At 38.5% G+C, this 24,272-nt stretch overlaps 1 protein-coding gene across 47 annotated transcripts in view; it reads left to right on the top strand.

Moving 5' to 3' along the window:
- LOC123504409 (microtubule-actin cross-linking factor 1-like) overlaps positions 1 to 24,272 on the top strand; it is a 281,273-nt gene that overhangs the window by 246,885 nt on the left and 10,116 nt on the right. For 29 of the 47 annotated variants that reach the window (XM_045254883.1, XM_045254879.1, XM_045254919.1 and 26 more), the window contains 16 exons: positions 5 to 5,361; positions 5,555 to 5,709; positions 5,892 to 5,903; positions 6,913 to 8,716; positions 9,321 to 9,680; positions 9,986 to 10,185; positions 11,273 to 11,338; positions 11,621 to 11,674; positions 13,675 to 13,743; positions 13,922 to 14,056; positions 15,694 to 15,874; positions 16,454 to 16,571; positions 16,781 to 17,010; positions 17,260 to 17,377; positions 19,390 to 19,497; positions 20,990 to 21,165. In XM_045254883.1, the coding sequence (XP_045110818.1) occupies positions 5 to 5,361; positions 5,555 to 5,709; positions 5,892 to 5,903; positions 6,913 to 8,716; positions 9,321 to 9,680; positions 9,986 to 10,185; positions 11,273 to 11,338; positions 11,621 to 11,674; positions 13,675 to 13,743; positions 13,922 to 14,056; positions 15,694 to 15,874; positions 16,454 to 16,571; positions 16,781 to 17,010; positions 17,260 to 17,377; positions 19,390 to 19,497; positions 20,990 to 21,165 (9,143 nt within the window). Of the gene's footprint in view, positions 1 to 4; positions 5,362 to 5,554; positions 5,710 to 5,891; positions 5,904 to 6,912; positions 8,717 to 9,320; positions 9,681 to 9,985; positions 10,186 to 11,272; positions 11,339 to 11,620; positions 11,675 to 13,674; positions 13,744 to 13,921; positions 14,057 to 15,693; positions 15,875 to 16,453; positions 16,572 to 16,780; positions 17,011 to 17,259; positions 17,378 to 19,389; positions 19,498 to 20,989; positions 21,166 to 22,754; positions 22,910 to 24,142; positions 24,202 to 24,272 lie in introns of all 47 variants that reach the window. The other 18 variants (XM_045254892.1, XM_045254874.1, XM_045254912.1 and 15 more) reach the window with 15 other exon arrangements.

The following is a 24,272-nucleotide window of genomic DNA, read 5'->3' as shown; positions in this document are numbered from 1 at the left end:
TCAGACATGAGTCCCATCCAGAAGGAGCTGATGCAGGTGAACAACCGTTATGACATGATTGGAATGCGCCTCACAGACCGCCAGAATGATCTTGATTTGATGAAGGATGAGCTGAAGAAGTTGGCTGATAGTATGCGCTCATTGACTCTTGTTCTGGACAAGGCAGAACGCACCATGCCTAGGGAAGTTGTGCCTACTACCAAAGAAGAAGCAGACAAATACTGCAAACAGTGCAAGACTGTACTGGAAGATCTCCTTGAAAAGCAACCTGCTTTGGATTCACTCAAGGTTCAGGTGGTTGAGCTGATCAAGAAACGACCAACAGCACCTGGTGCACATGTTTTACAAGACCAGGTGGATCTCATCAGTGATCGCTTCAAGGAGCTCCAAGGCAGGCTGAAGGATCGCCTAACATTCCTGGACCAAACCAAAGATTTCCTTGACAGTTATGATTCTCTCAGTAACTGGCTCAACTCAAAGGATCGAATGATGACTGTCCTTGGACCAATTGCCTCAGACCCACGTATGGTTCAGATGCAAGCTCAGCAAGTCCAGGTGTTGAGGGAAGAATTCCAAGGACAAGAGCCTAAACTTGGTGATCTTAATGATGCTGGAGACAACATTATTGCTGCTTGTGAACCAAACTCAATGGCTGCTAAGAAGATGAATGACAAGTTAGACAGCATAAATAACAAGTGGACAGAACTCATTGGCCAACTAGATGCACGTGATTCTGCTCTCAATGCAGCTTCTAATGCCAGTACTGACTTCTATGACAAGTACAACAAATTACATGATACCCTGCTGAAACTGGGCGATGACTTTGATGAGGTGACAGCATCTGGCGCAGATTCTGCCATGCAGATTGAGGCTGTCAATAACATGGAAAAGGGTCTCCAGAAGGCTCGTGCTGACTTGATTGACTTGGAAGGACTTGGGGAACAGTTGATCTCAATCCTCTCTGATGCATCATCCAAGAGTGACATTAAAGCAAAGATAACACAACTCAACAGAATGTTTAACAACCTTGAAAAGAAACTTGGGAACCGTAAGTCAGAACTGGAAGCATCTCTCAGAGATGAAGAAGAATTTGGCCAGTCTTGCCAAGACATACAGGAATGGCTGGCAGACCAAGTTGCCCACCTTAAAGACCAGCTGTTAGTGTCTGCTGATAGGGACATTTTGGGACACCAGGTCTCAGATTTTGAGCCAATCTATAAAGACCTCATGGCCAAGGAACATGAAGTGATCAGAATGATTAACAAGGGCAAAGATATTGTGGCAAAGTCTTCTCGCAAAGATCTAAACCGCCAGTTGACAGCAACTCTGGATGCCATCAAGAAAGAGTGGGACAATGTTCGCAAGACTGCTGTGGATCGCCGCACAAGACTTCAAAACTGCATGGACACCTGCAATAAATTCCACACTCAACAAGATAGATTCAACCCTTGGCTAGACAAGGCTGAAGAAAAGGCAAGATCTCTAGAACCCATTGCATTTGAAAAGAGAGCAATTGACAAGCAAGTCAAAGAAATTCAGTCCTTCAAAAATGAAGTGTCCCGTCATAGTGGAGAATATGAGAACAACAGAACAGCTGGTGATAAACTCATCTCTTGCACCGACACTGATCATGAGGGTGTTCATGATGCCGTGGGCCTGATGAAGGAGCGCTGGGACCACCTTAATGCCATCGTGTTTGCTCGGGCTCAGGACCTTGAGGATGTTGCTGCGAGACTGGCTGACTTCAATGATAAGGCCAGGGATCTTGATCACACACTGCAACGCTGTGGTGATAAATTGGCCTCCCTTGATGCTCTTGCCGGAACTGGAAAAGATGCCAAGTCCTTAGAAAGAATGAAGGCTCTTCTTGATGAAACCGATGCACTTGGCAAGCAGGTCGATCAGGTGAAGAATAAGGGTGAGGATTTGTGTGTGGCAGCTGATTCTCTAGGCTCTGATGCCAACCATATCCAGGATGAAGTGGAGAGACTCTCAGACCGTTATGGTGACTTGAGAGGAAAATTAGAAGAGCGTTGTCATGATCTGGAGGAAGCCTCTCAAGCAGTGAATCAGTTTGGTGCCCTTGTCAAGAATGTTGGGCAAGAATTGTCTGCTTTGGATGATGAGCTGGATCGCATGGCAGCAGTCGGCAGAGACATAAAGACTGTAACCAACCAGACTGATCAGCTTCATAGCTTCATGGCTAAGGTTGACAGCAAAGTTGATGAGATTAATGATGCCAAGGCTGCTCTGGATGACCTAGTGAGCCAAGGATTCACTAATGCTAACAACCGTACTACTGAAGATCAAATCAAACAACTTGAGAGGCAGTGCAAAAAGATCCAGGATAGATGTGATGCTCGCAACAAGGATCTGGAGTCTGTTATGAAGAAATTGGAGAACTTCTATGACAAATACAGCAATGTTGTGGATGACATCAATGAAACTGACAAGGAAGGAGAATCATTCAAGCCTGTAGGTGCTGATGTGGACACAATTATTGCTCAACAGGAGGAATTCAAACGATTCAAAGGAAAGAAGATTGAAGCTCTTGGGAAGCAGGTTGCTGAGTGCAACAAACTTGGACAGGGTCTCATCCAGAGTGCTGCCTCTGGTGTCAACACACAGGCTTTGGAAAATGACATTGACAAATTGAATGATATATGGAATAAACTGAAGGAAATGATTGGTGATCGAGAAAAGGCTTTGGACAAGGGATTAATGCAGTCTGGTAAATTCCAAGATGCTCTAGACAGCATGTTACAGTGGCTTGCAAACTTTGAAGAAATGATGGCTAACCAAGCACCAATATCAGGAGAGTATTCTGTCGTGAAGGCTCAGGCACAAGAACAAAAGTTCCTGAGAAAGATGCTCTTGGACCGTCAGAATGAAATGCAGGCTCTGCTCTCCATGGGTCGCAGTCTTGCTGCAGATCTTGAGCCTTCAGAAAAGGCAGTTGTAGAAGGACAGTTAGACGACTTGCTGAACCGCTTTGACGATGCCGGTGCACGATCTCAGGAGCGTATGGAAGCCCTAGAAGAGACACTTAAGATTGCTAAGGAATTCCAAAATAAACTCAATCCAATTACAGAATGGCTGGATAGAACTGAAAAGAAACTAAAGGAAATGAGTGTTGTACCATCTGATGAAGCCAAAATCCAGAAACTCTTGAATGAGCATGACAATCTCCATGATGAAATCCTGGGTCAGAAGCCTGCCTTTGATGATCTCACTGATGTTGCCACTGCTCTCATGAGTCTCATTGGAGATGATGAAGCCAATGCCTTGGCAGATAAGCTGCAGGCCACCACTGACAGGTATGGCCAGTTAGTGGAGGACTCTGAGGCTCTAGGCCGCCTTCTCCAGGAGTCCAAGGTTGGTCTGCGTCATCTAGTACTGACATATGAAGATCTTCTCTCCTGGATGGACGAGATGGAAGCACGACTGTCAAAGTACCGCGTCTTGTCTGTGTTTGTGGAGAAATTATTGGAACAGATGGATGAGTTGACAGATCTGGGAGAAGAAGTAGTAGGTCATGAGAAGCAGGTAGGAGAAGTGATGGATGCTGGTTCACACCTCATGAAACACATCTCAAGTGATGAGGCTCTTCAGTTGAAAGACAAGCTTGATTCCATACACAGACGTTACAATGACCTGAGTGCTAAAGCCACTGATCTCCACAAGGCAGCAAATGAGGCCCTGCCACTCGTTCAGCAGTTCCACAGTGCTCATGATCGCCTAGGGTCATGGATGCTGTCTGTTGAGGGTCAGCTGCAGAGCATTGATACCTCTGGTCAGGTAATGGAGGAAGAAATTGAAAGATTAGCCCAGGAGATTCAAGAACACCGTCCATTAGTAGAAGCTGTGAATCTCGTTGGGCCACAACTGTGCCAAATTTCGCCAGGAGAAGGAGCATCAAACATTGAAACGTTGGTTACCAGAGACAATAGAAGGTTTGAACAAATTTGTGAGCAAATTCAAAGAAGGATGGAAAGGATCCACATGTCTAAGCAAAGGTCACAAGAAGTCACGCAGGATATTGATGAGCTGCTGGGCTGGTTCCGTGAGGTGGAGGGCCAGATACGCGAAGCAGAGCCGCCAAGTGTAGATCCCGAAGAGATACGCATTCAGTTGAAGGAGCACAAAGCACTGAATGATGATGTTGCAAGTCAGAAGGGCAGAGTGCGAGATGTTCTATCTAATGCAAAGAAGGTCCTGCGTGAATCCCCTCACCATGAAGACACCAGTGAGCTTAGAGAAAAGATGGATGATCTTAAGGAGACTATGGAACTGGTTTCCAAGTTGTCATCCGACAGATTATCTACCCTTGAGCAAGCCCTACCACTGGCAGAGCACTTCTTTGAGACTCACCATGAACTGGATGACTGGCTCACTGCCATGGAGAATGAAGCAATGGTAATGGACACTCCTGCTCTCCGTGCAGATCAAATCATTCGCCAAATGGAGAAGAACAAGAACTTCCTCCAGTCCATTGGAGACCATAAGCCACTGCTTGATAAGCTCAACAAAACTGGAGGTGCATTGCTGAAGCTTGTGAATAGTGAGGATGGCCTCAAAATCCAGGAACTTCTTGAGAGTGATAATGAGAGGTACAATGCACTCAAATATGCCCTTCGAGAAAGAAGTCAGGCCCTTGAGGACGCACTTCAAGAAACTAGTCAGTTCTCTGACAAACTTGACGGAATGCTGTCTGCTCTTGCTGAGACAGCTGATCAGGTCAAGAATGCTGAGCCTATCTCAGCTCACCCAGAGAAAATCCATGAACAGGTGCAAGAAAACAATGGCATTATTGATGACCTTGAAAGGAAAGAGTCTGCCTTTGCTGCTGTGAAGGCTGCTGCTGAAGATGTCATCAACAAGGCCTCACGCAATGATCCTGCAGTCAAGGACATCAAGTCAAAATTAGATCGCCTTAACAAACTATGGGACATGGTGCAGATGGCAACTACACAGCGAGGCCAGTCCCTTGAAGATGCTCTTGCCATGGCTGAAAAGTTCTGGGATGAGCTGCAGAACGTGATGGCAGCATTGAAGGACCTTCAGGAGACACTCAAAGCCCAAGAACCAGTGGCAGTGGAGCCTCAGGCCATCAAACAACAACGTGAAGAACTGTCTCAGATCAAGAACAAGATTGACCAGACCAAACCAGAAGTGGAGCAGGTTCGCCAGACTGGACGCGAGTTGATAACTCTCGTTGGGGATGCTGATAAGCCTGAGGTTAAGAAGAACATTGAAGATCTGGACTATGCCTGGGACAATGTCACTGCTTTGTATGCCAAGCGAGAAGAGAACCTCATTGATGCTATGGAGAAGGCAATGGAGTTCCATGACACCTTGAGGGTGAGCTTTTGATAATTTGCTTTTTTATTGAATTTTGGCAATTTCTTTTATGATTGTAATGTGAAATACATCTTACATAACTGATATGTAAGATGGTCTTATTTATTTTATATTGGAAAAACAGTACAATTTACATGATATTTCACTATGAAGTGTTTTGCCGGCAGTCACTGAATTTTTGTTTTGTCTTCAGAATATGCTGGAGTTCCTGGAGAAAGCAGAGGACAAGTTCAACGGCATGGGTGCCATCGCTGGTGACATCGAGGCCATCAAGGGACAGATCAAACAACTGCAGAAGTTCAAGGATGAAGTTGATCCACACATGGTGAAGGTGGAAGCCCTCAACAGGTAATACAACCTAGTCACTGGTAAATCCAAATATTCTAATCTGAATTTATTCTTAGGTAAAATGGTGTACAATATATATATATAACCAATTAATAACATGAAATTTGTAGATAAATAATTTGTGAATGATTATTTGGTGTTTATAATGTGTGTTTCTTTCACATCTCGCGATAAAACACCAGGAGTCTGAGAAGGCAAGTTAGGTTTGCATTGTATTCCAGCTTCGTTGTGCACACTCAGCTTCCTAGATATATTGTTTTTTATTTTTTTATCAGTTTATTTTTACAGATTGCTTGTGGCTGATTTTTTTAATAGCAATTCCCGAGTGCATAATACTTAATCTTTTTTCTTATTTTTGGTTAAAGCTAGAATTAGTGTTTTGTACATTATAGCTAGCTCTTGGTCATGCAGAGACAAATGGTGAATGATTTTTAAGTAGCTCTAAGTTGCTTTAAATACCATCCAATTATTAGTTTCATTTTATATTTATTTTTATGGTAATGACATGCATGATTGTTTTTATTTCATCTCCTAGCAGTGTTAAATTTAACTAAACTGCTTGTCAGAAACATTTCTACAAGCACTGCATGATAAACTTGTAGTGATGATAATGTTAAAGTCATCATTACAGAAACACACACACACACACACACACACACACACACACACACACACACACACACACACACACACACACACACACACACATATATACTGACACATATTAAATCTATGTATCTATGTATTTGTATTGAGGTTTCCAGAGCACAATGGGCAAAGTCACTGAAAATAAGCATTTATTGAATTTTACAGTATTGCTATTTAATCCAGGAGTGTAATGGTCTGTCTTGTTTACCACCACACAGATGAGAGTTGTGTCTTTCATAGTGTGTGCTAACTCAAACCTGGATAATGGCTTTCCCACCTCATGTGCTCCACCCATACCACACACATCCCACTATTTGTACCAATCTCTCTCTCTCTCTCTCTCTCTCTCTCTCTCTCTCTCTCTCTCTCTCTCTCTCTCTCTCTCTCTCTCTCTCTCTCTCTCTCTCTCTCTCTCTCTCTCTCACACACACACACACACACACACACACACACACACACACACACACACACACACACACACACACACACACACACACACAAGTATATATGCATATAAACATATATGAAATGTATTGACTTAATTGTTCATTACAGACAAGCTCAAGAGTTAAGAGAGCGCACCTCACCAGACCAGGCAGCTGCCATCATGGAGCCGCTGGGTGAAGTGAACCACCGATGGGATGAGCTGCTGAAGGGCATTGTTGAGAGACAGCGTAACCTGGAGTATGCCCTGCTCAAACTTGGCCAGTTCCAACATGCTTTGAAGGAATTACTGGTCTGGATTGAGCGCACTACAAAGACTGTGAGTGACCTCAAGCCAGTGTTTGGTGACCCACAAGTTATCGAAGTAGAATTGGCAAAGTTGAAGGTCACCATTAATGACATTCAAGCTCACCAGTCGAGTGTTGACACCCTCAATGATGCAGGAAGGCAGCTCATTGAAGCCGACAAAGGGTCTGAAGATGCATCAAACACCCAGCAGAAACTTGGTGAGCTGAACAAGAAATGGACTGAGCTGCAAGACAAGGCCAATGGCAAGCAGAGTGACCTAGAGAATGCCCTTCGAGAAGCCCAGATATTCAGTGCAGAAATTCAAGATCTTTTGCTTTGGCTTGGTGATATTGATGCTGCACTGTCCTCATCAAAACCAGTCGGTGGACTTCCTGAGACTGCTAAGGAACAACTGCTTCGCTTTATGGAAATCTATGATGACTTAGAGGAGAACCGTTCCAAGGTAGAGGGTACTCTCCAACAGGGACAAGAATACCTGAAACGCTCAAGAGAGGGTGCTGCAACTAACCTCAATCATAGCCTGCGCACTCTCAAACAACGCTGGGAGAGTGTCATGAATCGTGCCAATGATAAGAAGATCAAGCTGGAAATTGCATTGAAAGAAGCTACTGAGTTCCATGATGCTCTGCAGATATTTGTTGACTGGCTTACAGAGGCAGAAAATCTACTGAATAACCAGCAACCTGTATCACGTGTTTTGGACATCATTCTTCAACAAATTGAGGAACATAACAACTTCAAGAAAGATGTCACTGCACACAGAGAAGTAATGCTTAGCTTAGACAAGAAAGGCACTCACCTTAAGTATTTCAGCCAGAAGCAGGATGTTATTCTCATCAAAAATCTACTAGTTTCAGTTCAGCATCGCTGGGAGAAGGTTGTGTCAAAGGCAGCTGAAAGAACACGTGCCCTTGATCTTGGCTTCAAGGAAGCAAAGGACTTCCACGAGAACTGGAATGAGCTTGTTACTTGGTTGGACGATGCAGAAACCTCTCTTGACGACCTGGCTGCTAATGTTGGCAATGATCCTGAAAAGATCAAGGCTCAAATTGCCAAACATAAGGAGTTCCAAAGGGCTTTGGGAGCCAAACAGCCATCATATGATAGTACCATGAAACAAGGTAAAGGACTTCAGAACAAGGCTCCAAAAACTGATGAAGAAACACTGAAGCAGATGTTAACTGACCTGAAGAACAAATGGAATAGTGTGTGCCAGAAGAGTGTTGACCGTCAGAGGAAGTTGGAGGAGGCCCTGCTGTTTACTGGCCAGTTCAAAGATGCCACTCAGGCTCTCCTGGACTGGCTGAAGAAGGTGGAGATGGGACTGGTTGATGATGGTCCTGTTCATGGAGATCTGGATACAGTTATGGCTCTTGTTGAACAACACAAAGCCTTCTGTGCAGAAATGAAGAATCGCTCTGTTCAGGTTGACAGTGTGCGTCGCACAGCTGATGAACTCTTGGTTAAGGCCAGTGCAGAGGATGCCAGCATTATTCAGACACAGGTTACCGAGCTTGTTACTTCCTGGGAGAGGGTTGAAAGAGCAACAGACATCCGTACCAAACGCCTGGAAGAAGCACTGCAGGCTGCAGAACAGTTGCACAAGGTAAGTGTTCAGACATATTCTAACTTAAAAACTGAGATTCTGTTTTAAAGAATTAGGTTTATTTACATTTATCAAGATGTCAGTCTTGCACTTAGTAGTAGGAGCATTAGTACATCCACTTTTGTAAATTTAGTGTTCTCCCTTCTCAGTGTTTAATAAATTATCTAGCCTTATTATGTCTGCTCTTGTTCCTGCCTCTAAGGGCAGGAACAAGGTAAGGCTTACACTGAGTCACTAAGATAAGTCATGACTCCTTACCAAGGTGGATGTATGCAATATATGCCAAGTTAAATATAAAACCTTGTATATTTTATGAAGCCAAACAAATAATAATAGGTAAGATGTAAGGTAGGCTTTGTATAATGCTTGTGTTTAGATTTTCAAGTCATGTAGTGTACAAGTCCTGTATGTAATTTCAGTATGCAGTCAGGAGTCTTCCTCCCATCTCTTATTTACACACTTTCATCCCACCATCAATCCTCCATCTATTACTTGTACCAGGGAGAGGATTTTTTATATAATTTTATTTGAACACACACATCTGTGAAGTAGCAAGTATCAAGAAGCAATGACTTGTAGAGTATAATTTTTTATTTCATTGCAGGTGGTACACATGCTCCTCGACTGGCTGTCAGATGCAGAAATGAAGCTTAGGTATGCTGGGCCTCTGCCTGACAGTGAAGATGACACCAGGAAACAGATTGCCGAACATGAGGCCTTCATGGCTGAATTGAATCAAAAAGAAAGGGAAAAGGATGATACAATTGCTTTGGCAGAAGACATTCTTGCAAAGGCCCATCCAGATGGTGTGGCAACCATCAAACACTGGATCACTATCATCCAGTCTCGGTGGGAGGAGGTGATGGCTTGGGCCAGGCAAAGGGAGACCAGATTATCAGACCACCTCAGAAGCCTTCGGGACCTTGCTGGCCTGCTGGATGAACTCATGCGTTGGCTTGTCCAGGTATGTGCACGAGACCTTGCTTGCCATAAACTTTGTTTGTATTAATTTTGAACTGCAACAGGTCTAGAAAATTTTGAAAAGATACTCTTATTTCAATTATTTCATACTAGAAAACAGTTCTTAAACATACAACTTAATCATTATTGTCAATCCTCTATACCTAGATGGGTGGTATCACTATAACAGTATCAGGTCATCAGTTATCTGATCATTATTATTTCCTGCATTATCAATTTATCAATATTGTATTTGAAAAGAGGTTTACTTTTAGTGCTAAAAAAATATCACTTGATTCTTCTTCACAGGCTGAGAACAATTTGACCGTGCTGGAGGCCGAACCTCTGCCTGACGACATCCCTGCCATTGAAGGACTCATTGCTGACCACAAGGAATTCATGGATGAGATGCAGAAGAAAGAACCTGACGTACTCAGCATATGTAAACCATCCAAGCCACGTCCATCACTGTCTCAGCCAAACAAGAAACGCTCAAGAACATCTCTTGGGTAAGTTTGTCAGTTTATTGGTTTATTTTATACTTCTACATGCACATGCTTGTTTAAGTTATCTGAATCATCAAATACAAATTAAAATGCAGTGCATTTTGTGTGGCATCATTCTTAGTTTTGTAATTGTGGTTGACAGTTTTTCAGTTCAACTAGTTTTGCTTGAGCATGTTTGTTTTTGTTTTTATTTAATTATTTTTTTTATTTAATTATTTTATTTATTTATTTTGTTATTATTATTTGTTTATTTTTTATTTATTTATTTATTTTTTTTTTTGCATGTAGATAAAAGAGCACATTGTGTTTGTTGAGTTTCTTTTTTATAAGCAGTTTGTCATCATTGTGAACTGTGGAGAATAGTTACCCTGCATGACTAGCTCAGATAGTAAATATAAGATGCATGTGAGGAAAAATTATGATATACAATTCATTTAAGAGTTAATTGAAATCAATTTTGAGCTCAGAAGATATTTAGAATTACAATATTTGTTAGAGATTTCAAACTCATAATGTGATGCATATAGTATCCATCTATCAAGCCTGCCAAGGATGCATGCACTTTGCTTGAAAGATATAAGCAGATTCCTCTCCAACAAGAGAAAGTCAACATACATGTCTTGCCTGAATCTAAAACCAGATTCATATTGATGCATTTAAATTTGATGCAAGACACTGAAAGATCTTATGTTTTTGGCCACAGTAATAGCTAGTACTTAGTTTTTGAGTGTGCTTCATGTACATACTTACTGTTGACCTTCATCAAAAACAAGCGAGACACTTATCTGCAGCTGCACAGATGGCTGACAAATTATTCAAGTATTTGCCCAAAGACAACGGTTTCACTTCTGCATAAATCACCAACAGAACAATAAACTTACCTTTGTCGAGTCTAAAGTGTGTCATGCATGACAGGCTGAAAAACTAATTTGTTGTGTTGATTGATTGTCAACTGTACAGTGTGTACCTTTTGTTTTGTGTGTTGGTTTTTATAGCTTCTTCTCTTAACTTAGTGCACAACACTTTGTCTTTTAGTTTTTAGTTGCACTTTTTTTTACATAATGCATGCCTTCACAACACTGTATTACAGTCGGGAGAGTGTGAGCCCAGGAAGGGAATCTTCACCAGATTATGATTATCCATCACGCCGGTCCAGGTGAGACAGTTGTCAAGACCCTTAGTTCAGTTTGTCCATTTATAGTAATACTACTAATGAGAAGCAGAGACAAATTACATATTAGTTCATTTGAACCATGGAATCAATAATTCTGTAAATAAACACTATTTGTGGACAAACTGCTCTTGATTTTAATGTGTTCTATGTAGTAATATTACATGTATCTTGTTCCTATTTGTATTTGATTGTGTGGGTATGATCATATTTTGAATGCATAGATTTTGTTACTGATTTCTCTCCCTCTCTTTATCTGTTTCTTAGTCGTATCAGCCCTGACCGTGAATCCTCTCCAGGACCTAAGTCTCGAAAGTCCAGGTAAACAGTCTTGCCTGCAGTGTGCATTGACAGTGTGTTATCAAACTAACATCTTTTTGATCTAACAGATAACAGTTTGCTTTACTGAATTAACATGCAGTTTTATTCCAGAATAATTTGGGTTTATTGTTTGGACATAGACAACATGAAATTTATAACAGTAACCTCTCTTATATGACAAATTACACAATGATCACTTATGTAGATAGCAATCTTTTATGCAATCAAGCATGAAAGTGACTCTCAATAACACTTATTTTAACCCCAACACAGATTGAATATATGGATGCAATTAAAACTAATATTAAGCAATAATTGCAAAAATAAGACAGTACCAGGTAGTACATACTACTACAGTACATATAAGGTATTGAGTTTCATTATGGCAAAAGCACCACTTGGTAAAATATGAAAAGAAAATGGAAGACCCTAAATCTTTTTTGTGCTACTCTTAAACAAAATTAGTGAAAAGTTTTATTCTTTATTCCAAATCTGTGCCTTTACTTTATGGCTAGATTGCTACTTTTGCTGTAAAGATGTCTTTGCCACAAGACATACTCCACCACACCATGATTTCGTTATCCCCAAGTATGAACAGTACCTTTTCTCCAAAGCCATCCATAGGCATTAGAGTATATCATGAGAAAAGAACAGAAGACTGATGGAGTAACAGCATCTAATGGAGGTAGCATGTAAATCTTTGAATACTTAAACATCAATGAGTTACATTAATCAATTAACAATTATCTGTGTGGCAGAGGAAAATGGAAATAAAGTAATAGAAATTGATTTCTGGTCATATTGATCTATTCTTGCATGTTTATATGGGGCATAAAAGCATAACCCCACTTAACATCTATTGGAGGTAGTTTACCTGCATCCTTATGGAACTCAAGCCTTCACATGTGGCATTGTATATATTACACTGGATATGGAGTGAGTACAATAATGAGTAGATAATGCACACTTACATTCCCTTTATGCTTCAAGTACAAGTTTCTCCCAAACAGTTACTGATCAACAAACTTGCTTTGTGTCTTTGCCATACCTTCATCAGATTGATTTGATACTTCTTGTCTTAATTGGCTTAAGAAATCAATAATCACCAATAAACTTTTTTTTTTTTTTTAACAGATTGGAGATTGAATTATGATTAAACATGTTGAGTCTTTCAAAACAGACCATGCCTTCACTCACTCACATGCCTTTTGGATTGTACACATTCTACATTGGTCTCATCTTGAAACTTTATAGTGTATTCCCTAGGAAGAGTTTCCAGCTACAGTTCATTCCTCTATTGATTGTGTCTTATACCCTCTAAAAGTTTACTTTACTGAAAGTATTTTAATAGGCTCTGGTCAAGCACCACACATTATCAAAGGGATCATATAAGCTCGTGTATAAGGAACCACCAACAGTTTTGCAAATTTACAATATGCAAAGGCTGTTGTATTCTAATGAGATAGAATATGTATCACTATTATATTACAAATTAATTTTGTAGAAATTTAGGCATAAGGAAAAGAAACTTGAATAATCAAACAGAACTGCAAAATCTAAGGAAAATAGATATAACCGTTAAAGACATTTCTATAAGTTTTTTTAATGCTTTTGAGCACGTTTCACTTCTCCTCTATAGATCAATACATACTTGAATTGTATGCGTACTTGTCAATTTAATTAATTAAGGTGAGTTCAATGTCAAGGCAGTGTTGTCATCTACTTTGTCCAAAACAGTTTTGCAGCATTGCTATACAGAAGTGACTTGTCCCCCTAAAAGTTAACATTCATTGTGAAGATAATGGATGAGTATTTCAGGAAAGTGCAGCAACTGTCATTTATTTGCACAAAGGTGGTTCAAGTCACTTTTGTAAATAAGAAGTGTATACAATATGTACAAACATCTTTATGGTAGTTGTTGTAGTTGACGGCACCACAGTAGTACTTGAGATGTGAATACAGACATTTGTTGTAAAATGAATTCAATTTACTTCCTATAGCCGCTCATCACCGGCACGTGAGGTCACACCCACTCGTGAATACCCTCGACCCTGGATGTATGGAGCAAGGTACACTGCTTCTCACAGAGATGATTATGTAACTGGCATAATGAACATATTGCTGATTACTGGATGCTATTTCCATTGCAAATTACACTCAGGCATCATTTTATTTTTTTTCTTTTCACATTATTGTTCATGGCTTTGGGCACAAACCGATTGACGTCTAAAACACACATACCATTAGAACCACACCCCCACGAGAGACTTCCCCTGGAGCTGACCGAGAAAGTGACTGGCCTCTTGGCAACTTACGCTTTGTCACGTCCACACCAACACCTTCCTCTGCGGGCACTCCTGCAGCAGGTGGCAGGAAGAGCAGGTTAGCAGCAATAAGACAGCTGCCAAACCGTTATATACTACACCTCTGTTAATTCAAATACCTGACTAACTTAGAAGGCTTACCTCCCTGTTCACAGTTAACACACTTAATTAATAGAACATTAGAAACTTTAATTTCATTACCAGAACATAATGACCTGTTTTAGTACTTCATTTAATTAATGACATATTCTATCAATTAAAGTATGGTATAGAATTCCAGTATGCCTTGTCTACCTTTCCCTTCTGTTGGTTGAGGCACCTTAAACACTGAACCTGAACCTGACTGAACTAATGAGGGTATTGTGGGTCCATTCAATCCTCTACTAATAACCAATCCTTTCGTGGGTGAATTTTTGCAGAAAACGTCTCATTCCACCACCAATTTCCTAATTCAATATTCCATTCTCATAATTCTTGTCATCACATTCCTTACTAAGGCTCTAAGAATTAAAATAAGAATTTGAATAATTTATAAAAATGTCTACAATGTAGAAGCAAATTTTCTTTTTAAGACAGTATTATTGCATGATGGCAATGCTATGCTTTGTAATCCACATTACATTCACATGGATCATAATTGCCAAGAGAATATAAATCAGTTGTAGAACTGACATGCATCCAACAACCTCACTTTTTTTTTATTTCACTGTATTACTTTAAAAGAATCCATTACAAAATCACACTCAAAAATCTTCATTTAAAATAACACATTTCTTAAATTCAAAGTTTGTCTAATTTGTTTATAAAATATTTCAAAAGTTTGAAATGATCAGATTATAATATAAAGCCAAAACATGCTGCAAACCTTGGACTTTTAAGGAAAGTAAACATAAAATGTAATGGTGAAAAAAAAGTATTTTATAAAAGCATGAATGACTGACAACTGATTCTTCAGCAAGCATCCTTCACCCAGTAATTGCTCAAAATGAGCATGGCATACAGTACTGAATTTCTTATTTTAAGCATTTTGCAAAATGACTGCTTTTTAGTACAACTAACAATTATATATATATATATATATATATATATATATATATATATATATATATATATATATATATATATATATATATATATATATATATATATATATATATATTCCCTGCACTTAGCTGTACATGAACATCTTTATGTAGTGGAAAGAATGTAGTTTTGATTTTTAACTAATTAAAAGAAAATTTGTTCCAGTTTTAACCAAAGTATTTATTTTTCCATTCTTTTAAGGGGACTCCTGTTGTGCACCCTATATTGTACCCTTCACCAAAGCCTTATAGATGTACTGCCAATAAAGCTGTACACTGCTTTCACCAATTCTGGAAATTAGTTCCCCATCGTTTTGTACAGTATCTGTTATTCTTGGTTAATATTCTTTTTTTCTCTTTCAGCTCTTTGCCAGAATGGCGTTTTTCTGACTAACCGGCAGCTTTTCTTTTTTGTGTTTTGAGTTGCTGTTTCAGTTTTATTTTATGACTTTTATCATTGAAGCTAAATCAGCATAAATTAATTTTGGCTTCAGCAGATGAAATTTTTGGAAGTGCTATGAAGTTAGTATTACCTGAGCAACACCTGAAGATGACTAAAGGTATCACATCACTAAGTATTAAAATACTTAAATATTAAAATTTCCTCTCACAGCAAAGCCAGTGTACGGGAGGAACCTCAAATCAAGAATCCTCAAGCGCGGGCACTGTGGGAGAAGTGGCAACACGTGGGCTTCATGGCCTGGGAGCGCATGCGTCGCCTGCATGACAAGCTGAACTACTTGCACGAACTTGAGAAACTAAAGAACTTCTCTTGGGAGGAATGGAGAAAGAGGGTAAGACATGAGGACCAAGTGTCTATTCTATTTGTCACTCTATAAACCAAAACCAAAGAAAAATTGTCATACCTTGAAGGAAAGACCAAATGAATTGCAGATTCCTCAAATGCTTAATCCCCACTTTATTTTATGTAATTAGCTGATCAAGTCAGGTGCAGGAAAGGGATGATGAACTGGTCTTGCATTGTGTGGTCAGTAAAGATTGGTGCTTTCCACCCCATTGAGGCTCAGATGGATTTTGACTTAATTGTCATCTGCTGGTCATCCAGTCAGGCATTGGCTACAGAAAGAGCCCCAAACCTTTGAGACCACTCACACACTTCATATCAGGAGAACAGAGTACAACTCCTCAGATTACATGTCATCACTATTTGTTGCTAGGGTGAACAGTGAACTAACCACTGCACTACACGGTGCACAAATATGTCAGCCAGGTACATAAAGGTAGATATTTATTAACTATAGCTGATTCAAAATAATAAACAGTAAAAAGTATGTGACTCTTAACATGTGAGTAGAGTTTTCTTAAAAGAAAATAGTGTTGAAACACTTTTCCTTATGCTATTTCTCCCACAGTTCATGAAGTTCATGAATCACAAGAAGTCAAGAGTGACTGACCTCTTCCGCAAAATGGATGCCGACAACGATGGAGCTGTTCCTCGGGACGACTTCATTGATGGCATCCTGAAAACAAGTATGTGGACTTGGGTTGGTCAGCAGGGATATCTTTCTCACTCTCATTATTTCTCCAGTTTGACTGATTTGGTTCTGTACCCTTGAATGACCCGACCCTTTCAGCAGTGAACTATGCAGCTAAGGAGAATATCAATGAAAAACTTATTCATCTTTCCATCTAATCATCCTTACACTACTTACACATTCATTTTCTTTTCTGAAACACAGAGTTCCCAACCAGTCGCTTGGAAATGGGTACAGTGGCCGACATATTTGACCGCAACCAAGATGGATACATTGACTACCAGGAGTTCATTGCTGCACTGCGACCTGACTGGGAGCGCAAGGGACCACTGACAGATGCAGAGTTGATAGAGGATGAAGTACAGAAGCAAGTTTCCAAGTGTACCTGCCGACAGAAGTTCAGGGTTCATCAAGTGGGAGAAGGCAAATACAGGGTATGGCATTACAAGTTTTGAAACATTAATATCTTGGTATCCTACACAGCAATCTTTTGTTTCAGCATTTGATTAGAAATATCTGTAATTACAATTTTTGACAGAGGACATCATGCTGAATATGATAAATTCTTTGGCCACATTTTTTTAATAATAAAATGTTAATTCAACTTTTTACTTACTTATTAATTTTCATTTATTTTTATTTATTTATATATTTTATCTTCCTTTTTTGGTATTGTGTAACAGTTTGGAGACAGTCAGAAGCTGCGCCTGGTTCGCATTCTGCGCTCCACTGTGATGGTGCGAGTGGGAGGCGGATGGGTGGCTCTCGATGAGTTCCTCGTCAAGAATGATCCATGCCGAGGTAAGTATTCAAAATGTTGTACTGTTTACCTCAAAAATTTGCAGCTTTTGTTAGCTTCAATTGTGATGAAGGAAGCAGATCTAGATATGAGTAATTATATTAAACTTTTATTAGAAATATTTATTTCAAGAAAAGTCTTTGTAAACTCACTTAAATCTGTACCTTTAGCTGTATTTCAGAGCTATAATTCAAGAGCTCTATATTTGAGATTACCAGTACAAAATAGGGGAAATGCACATGACATATTCATCTAGCATTGATTTTATTCTTCACCCAAACAAGTATTGCAGATATTTGATTCAGGTGTATATACAGTGATCAGAATCAACATTAACATTTCACAGGATGCCTTTCTTGGATACTGATTTATGCATGTATTTCATCAGCACAAGAAAGCTAAGGAAACATTTCATAACCAATGAAAAAAAAATACTGTAATAATAAAATTATTGAAAATATTCAATTCATCAGAATGCATACTGCAAGTTGCACTATACTGTGGTGCAGAGTAAAGTGTATATAAATCCTCACTTAAGTATTTGTGTTATCAGTCAATTTTCAGAAGTCTATAATTTTTGTTTTGTTTTCATCATATTACTGTAGTACAGAATGGCAGTGTAAGGTATTCCCCAAGGTGTCTCAAGAACATTGAGATTAAATATATATTTTTTTTACAAATTTGTATTGGGTATAACCTTTTAATCTGTAGCAGTAGCATCATGTTAATTGGTCACTGCTACTAGTAGTCCATTTGAATGTATTGCTCTTTTCAAATGTGAGTTACACTTGTCACTATGATTGTACAGTAAGTCTAGTTGAGAGAGAATTTTTTTCCCCTCCTGACTTCATTTATTCCATTGTCACTGACTTATAGGCCCTATAACAGTTTGAGGAGCAATAATCACTATGTAGAAAGGCATCCTGAAAATGTTGAAGATTTGATTTGACCTTGTGTTCAGCACCAAAGTGGTACATCCTTTTTATTAAAGATTTTTGTGTATGTTTGGGATACATTGAAGTTAATTTTTAGAATGTAATCCTGGGAGTACATGTATCATGATGGGATTTTATTTGTATCATGATTAGCTTCTGTAGCTAAGAAGAGATTGGGTTGGGATTACTTTTCAGATTCATTGACAATATACAAAGCTGAATTTGAACAATATCATGTTTTCTAGTTCTATATAACTAATGAACATCTAGAATAGTACATACACTCTGGAGTGAAAAATGAAATGAAGAAGACTTCCGTTACTTAGAGTAATATGTATCCAAAGAAAAGCTAGCAATTCACATAATCTGCCTGTAGCCTCTGCCAAGCTTGTGTGTAGTCTAACACCCAGAAGCCTATGTAGCACTAGGTGAAGAACTAATCTAATACAAGCCTCATCAAATACTACTCAGATAAGAAGAATGCAATATTGTCTTCATCTGAGGGTAGAAGAAATAACCCTTTTGTGAAGTCAAATTAATGTCTTCTTATTTTTGGCAACCAGCACCAGCATGGGTTGATGATGGGTGAATGTATAACATGACATACATCAGTTTGCTAATGATACTACATTGAATGGCAAGGAAGTCATTAACCATGTATACAGCTTCACTGATCTAGAAAATTATAATTATTATATTATTATTATACTGCATCAGAGCTATTAACCAATTAACTCTCTCTCTCTCTCTCTCTCTCTCTCTCTCTCTCTCTCTCTCTCTCTCTCTCTCTCTCTCTCTCTCTCTCTCTCTCTTGTACCTCCAAATCCCCTGTAACCAACACACCCTAACCTAACCCTACAATCCAACCAACTTTGCATGCTTTATTCCTGGGTTATTGCTGGCCCTCACTTTCACTCCAACAAATAAACTTATAACTGTATATATTTACATTCCATACCCTTGGGATTACACAACAATGATACACGACCCTCTTTGCTGCCCCTTCCAACCCAATGCCCTCGTGACCCTACTCTCTAACTATGCTTGGCCATTAACTGTGGGGCTGCTTCAAATTGTAGTGTGTCCATCCATACCTGAGCTAGAGCAGGTTGGAGATTTGGAACTTCATGAGCATGGGTGTCCTTTGAGGGGCAAGACGTCACCCGCTGGATCCTGCCGTAGCTCCTGTAAGGATCCAGTGTCAAAGTTTCATGTCCCTATGATCAGTAAGAGCGTTAGTGATTCTGTGAGAGACATTTTTGCAGTAATGAGTCAAATATAGTAATGATGATTGTACTTGATTCTTTTCTCTCTCTTACTCTTAATGTTGGAACCAAATTTTTCTTGTAAATACGAATACTGGAGGTATATCGGGCAAAGCCATTATTTATTTCATGAAAAATTGGTTGTGTTAATAGCATGATTTTATTGTTTCTTTATTATTATTATTATCATTATTATTATTATTATCATTTTTCAAAAATTATATATCATACCATCAATATCTAGATGAGATATATTAGTGGTTACCACAAGCACTAGACAGTCAGACTCAGGCTTATGTCTGACTATATAGTTACTGAAAATGTGCACCATAAAGCTTCAGTGTACAGTCCATAAGCACATTGTGCAAAATAATGCTCAAATTAATTTGGTAATTCTTAAAAAATTTGGTCAATTGCAATGATATTTGACCGTTATGTCAATCCTATTAAATATTCAACCAGCATTAAAAAATAAATAAATAAATAGGTCATGTATTATAAATGTGATTTAATAATCATGATTTGCACATAAAGGAAGGGCTTAAGAAAAAATGTATTATGTTTTTGTAGAAGAGAATCACTTTTTTTTTTCCTGCTGCTGCACAACTTTGTTTCAAGCTGCATGTGCTACTAATGTGGAAATCTGTCTTCATGAACTCTTCACTGCCAGTACAACTTTTTGTCTATTGTCTTGAAAACTGTAGCATAGTACATGATAGTACATGAACAAAAAACCAAGTTTTGTGAGATGTTTTACACAGAAAACATCCATTCTAATTGATGTTATTCTATTATTGCTGACTATTAACAGAAGTGAACAAAAACAGAGAAATCCAGACAATACCACATGAAAACTGGAACAATTCATTGGTATTATTTGATTTTCACTTCTATAATAACTACAGGGAAATTTACAAATTGGTATTTTGCTGAATGAAAAACAGCAGTTCAAAAATCATCACATTCAATTTGTTTTATTTTTGTTTCCATTTCCATACTGTATTTCTTTCAGTCTCTGTAGCATGCTTGGGTTTCATTTTTTTTCAGGCATGTATATTTTTTCTTTGCAAATTTGTATTATAGCCTTCATTTTAACCTAAGTTATCAGTGTAGCTTAGTGCTGAGTACTTGTAGATTTTTTAGTTTATTGTTAATTGTGTTATTAGCTAACATGTTTGCATTGTTTCTTTTCTCTCCGGTTTACCCTACCCACCTCCTTATTCCTGGCCTCTTCCAACATTTTCTACCCCAAAATCCTTTACTCCCTACCCGTCCCTCCTCCTACCATGATTCACCATCACCTGTGCCACGCCACTCTGCGTTCTGCATCGACCCAATTTTGGCTATGTCAACATGACCTCCTCCTTGGGTCATTTCTTGCTTGGGCTATGAAACTACCTCCACCAAAATATAGCCAAGGGTCGCACCAATGTGGAGTTACGTGAGCAGTTCATCCTAGCAGAGGGCGTGTCTCAGAGCATGACTCCATTCAAGTCCAAGCCTAGCCCCAACAGTTCAGTGTCAAGTCAATCTGGCACTACAGCCCAGCAGCGATCCCAGTCCCTCCCCAACTCTGGGCCCATTATCAAGGTCTGTTTCAGCTACAGCCTGTCTACACTGCTACAAGTGTAGTAAAGTTTCCTGCTAAGTATTAAGATCGGACAAGCCAAAGTACATCTATCAGGATTAAAAGTGTTCTGTAAGGTAGCTGATAATCAGTGATTGGCTGAAAGGTGACTGTATAAATTTTTCCTTAGAATTTATCCCATTCACAAGATCCCTTATCTCTGTGGGGCTCAATATATTTTCATGATAAATTTGCAAAACTTACTTCAGATCATTTTTTATATACTTGACATCAAAACCAAACAAGTTTGAAATGTTAGAGAAAACCCTATTCATTCTAAAATAAAAATTGTGTGCAGTCCTTAGCCTTAAGTAATAATAATTTCAAATTGGGGCTGCAAAAGCTTCTTATTATATATTTGATTTATGCATGTTCATAGCATGATACAAAATAAGAAGCTTTCTGAATGCCCTGCTTCTTACTACAGGTATGTAAACTTTTGTGTATGTATTAGTGACAAAGACAAACCACAGTTTTTTTTATAATTTGCTGCTTGTTAATTTTTAGTTTTCACCTAATATGATCATCTTGCATATACTTTCATTTATTTTCAGATGTCTTTTTGTTTTCTAATGAATATGAGACTAGCAGTGGTGACATGGGATCTAATCTTTTTATCATAGGATTGACTTATGGAAATTGTACAATCGATTACAAAAACATTGCGATTCCAGCTTGCCAGCTTACATTTGTACTGTGAGCCAAGGTGTGCTGGTTTTCAGGATTCCTCTTGACAACACAAATGTACAAGGTGTTCACTTATTAAATGCCAAGAAATCACTGAGCCTAATAATATTAACACACAGTAATGGTAATGTACCGATGATTCACCTCCATGTGCTTCAAAATCATAAACCAAGTACATTGCATCAATTCACATATATTTCACAGACTACTTGGTATTTAGGTACGTATTTACTTAATTTTTGGGATCGAATGTAGATAGAGTATAAATTTCATTCACTTTTCATTTAAAGTTGATATTAATCCATCCTTACAAAATCATATTTTAAAAAATGTTGCATAAGTAGTGATATTATATCAAAATTGCTAAATGATAGATTCTAACTAACTACACATTCATCTTAACATTTCATTGTTGCCTTGTCCACAACAAATAAACTAAATAGTCCCAGTAAATTAATCATTTAGTTCATTCACTCATTCAGATTGCATCATTCAAGTTGAACATCTATGAATAGCCTTTGAAAAGAACAAGTTTTAAAGAAATCTTTTAAGTTCTTAAAGGCAGTGACTCTGATAAAGTAAGAAAATAGAATGTTGGAGGAAAGTTTACAAAGTAATGGTTAAACAATTTCAATGGTGCTACAAAAGAATCAAGAAAATTTTTAATCATATACAGTATATATACCCCACAATTAGTACTTCAAAAACTACTAATGTTCATGCGTCAGTGGTTCAGAATATTCTTACTGATCATCTGAAATCAATTTTACATTAAGTGTTTGTGACAAAAATCTTTAAAAATTCCTTTGACTATATGATAATATTTTACCCAATTTCTGTATTGAAAGAATAATATTTATTACAGCTCATTTTGTTATGGCTGAATTGATGCCGCTCTTTGAGCAAATTCGCCAAAGTGAGTGTGATGGATCCCACAGTGCTGCACTGTGTACAATTCGTGTGGGATATTCTGTTGGTGCAGTATTCCACAAATCAGACTCTTCCACAAGCTCGCCAATGGTAGGGGGCCCTCAGGCAGATGCGTGTGAAGGTGTAGGCTATGCTAGTTTGGATATATGTTCGTGTTGCGATGTAGGTTGTTGTAGATGATCCAGTTGCTCGTACATTAATAGCCTGGTTTGGATAATAGATTTTTTCTGTATTTTATTTTACTGCTTGAACTGAAATACATTGTTGCCATATTTGCAGAACACATGACCACCACAGATGAATTATGCATCAGTAAATGTCATTATCTTCATACTGATATTTACTTCTTGTTTCAAGCTGATTGATATCTACATGTTCTAACATAGAAAAAAAAATATTTTGATTGCCACAATGTATCAGTGACTAAATGTGATATGCTGTACCTACAGTCTTAATCTACTAATTAGTAAAAAAAAATATTTGTACAGTAGTCCCCATAAGCTAAGCTGGTGTAGATGCCATGCTCCTTTCCTCCTCTCCCTCCTCCCTGTAAGCAAGACAGCTGATTGGCAAACTCATCATGATCTTGTCACTTCCCATTTTTTGCTTCACAGTAAGTTTCACATTATCAATCAGTCTTGTCCTAAACTAAGTCTTTTTTTTTTATATATCATAGTAAAAAACAATACCAAACTAACAAGCATCTACAAATTGCCAGCCTACACCACTGTGGATGTGACACATGAACAGTCATACAGGTTTTTGTTCATACATATATTGCATCACACAAGTTTCATGAAAGGTTATTTATTTACTTTGTTTTTGGTTAATATTTTCATAAATCACTAAGACAAAGCTGAATGTTATTGTAAAGTAATAAAAGTGAAACAATCATGAAGCAGGAAGAGCATTATGAGTTTGCCAGTGAGCAGTGAGCCGCCATGCTGCCGGCACTGGGTGGCAGGGGACGTGGCTTCTGCATCAGCTTGCCCAACAGTGACTACTGTATGAAGTGTAGCGTATTTAATTTACCCTGTTAGTGTTGTTAAAGAAATCACTTTAGCTTGAAACAAAATCATACCCCAAACAATTATTTTTGAGGTTTTCAGCATGGCTTGGACTAACATTTGGGAGAATGTCTTCACAAGCCTCGCTGAAACTTGAATTCAGCATTGTGATAGGCCATTAAGTTTCCTCACTTTCCAAGTTACCCATGAGTGTGCAAGAATGTTGGACATTTTATGCTTCTCTCTTATTCTGGTGTTTAAATTAAATGTCTTGGGGAAACTGAGGTTGTTCATGTGGTTTGTCTTATCACACAAGCTCCTATTCCGGGATCCGACTCACTGTATTCTCAAATGATGGTGGCGTACCAACAAATGGTAAGTGCTTCTTTGTATCCAGTCAAGATAAGTTGGTTCTCTTAAGTCTGGAAATCTGTGCCTTGTACTTT

This window comes from Portunus trituberculatus, chromosome 16 (genome assembly GCF_017591435.1).
Source record: "Portunus trituberculatus isolate SZX2019 chromosome 16, ASM1759143v1, whole genome shotgun sequence".
NCBI lineage: Eukaryota > Metazoa > Arthropoda > Malacostraca > Decapoda > Portunidae > Portunus > Portunus trituberculatus.
Note: the sequence above shows the minus strand (reverse complement) of the source record. Positions and strands in the feature narration are given on the sequence as shown.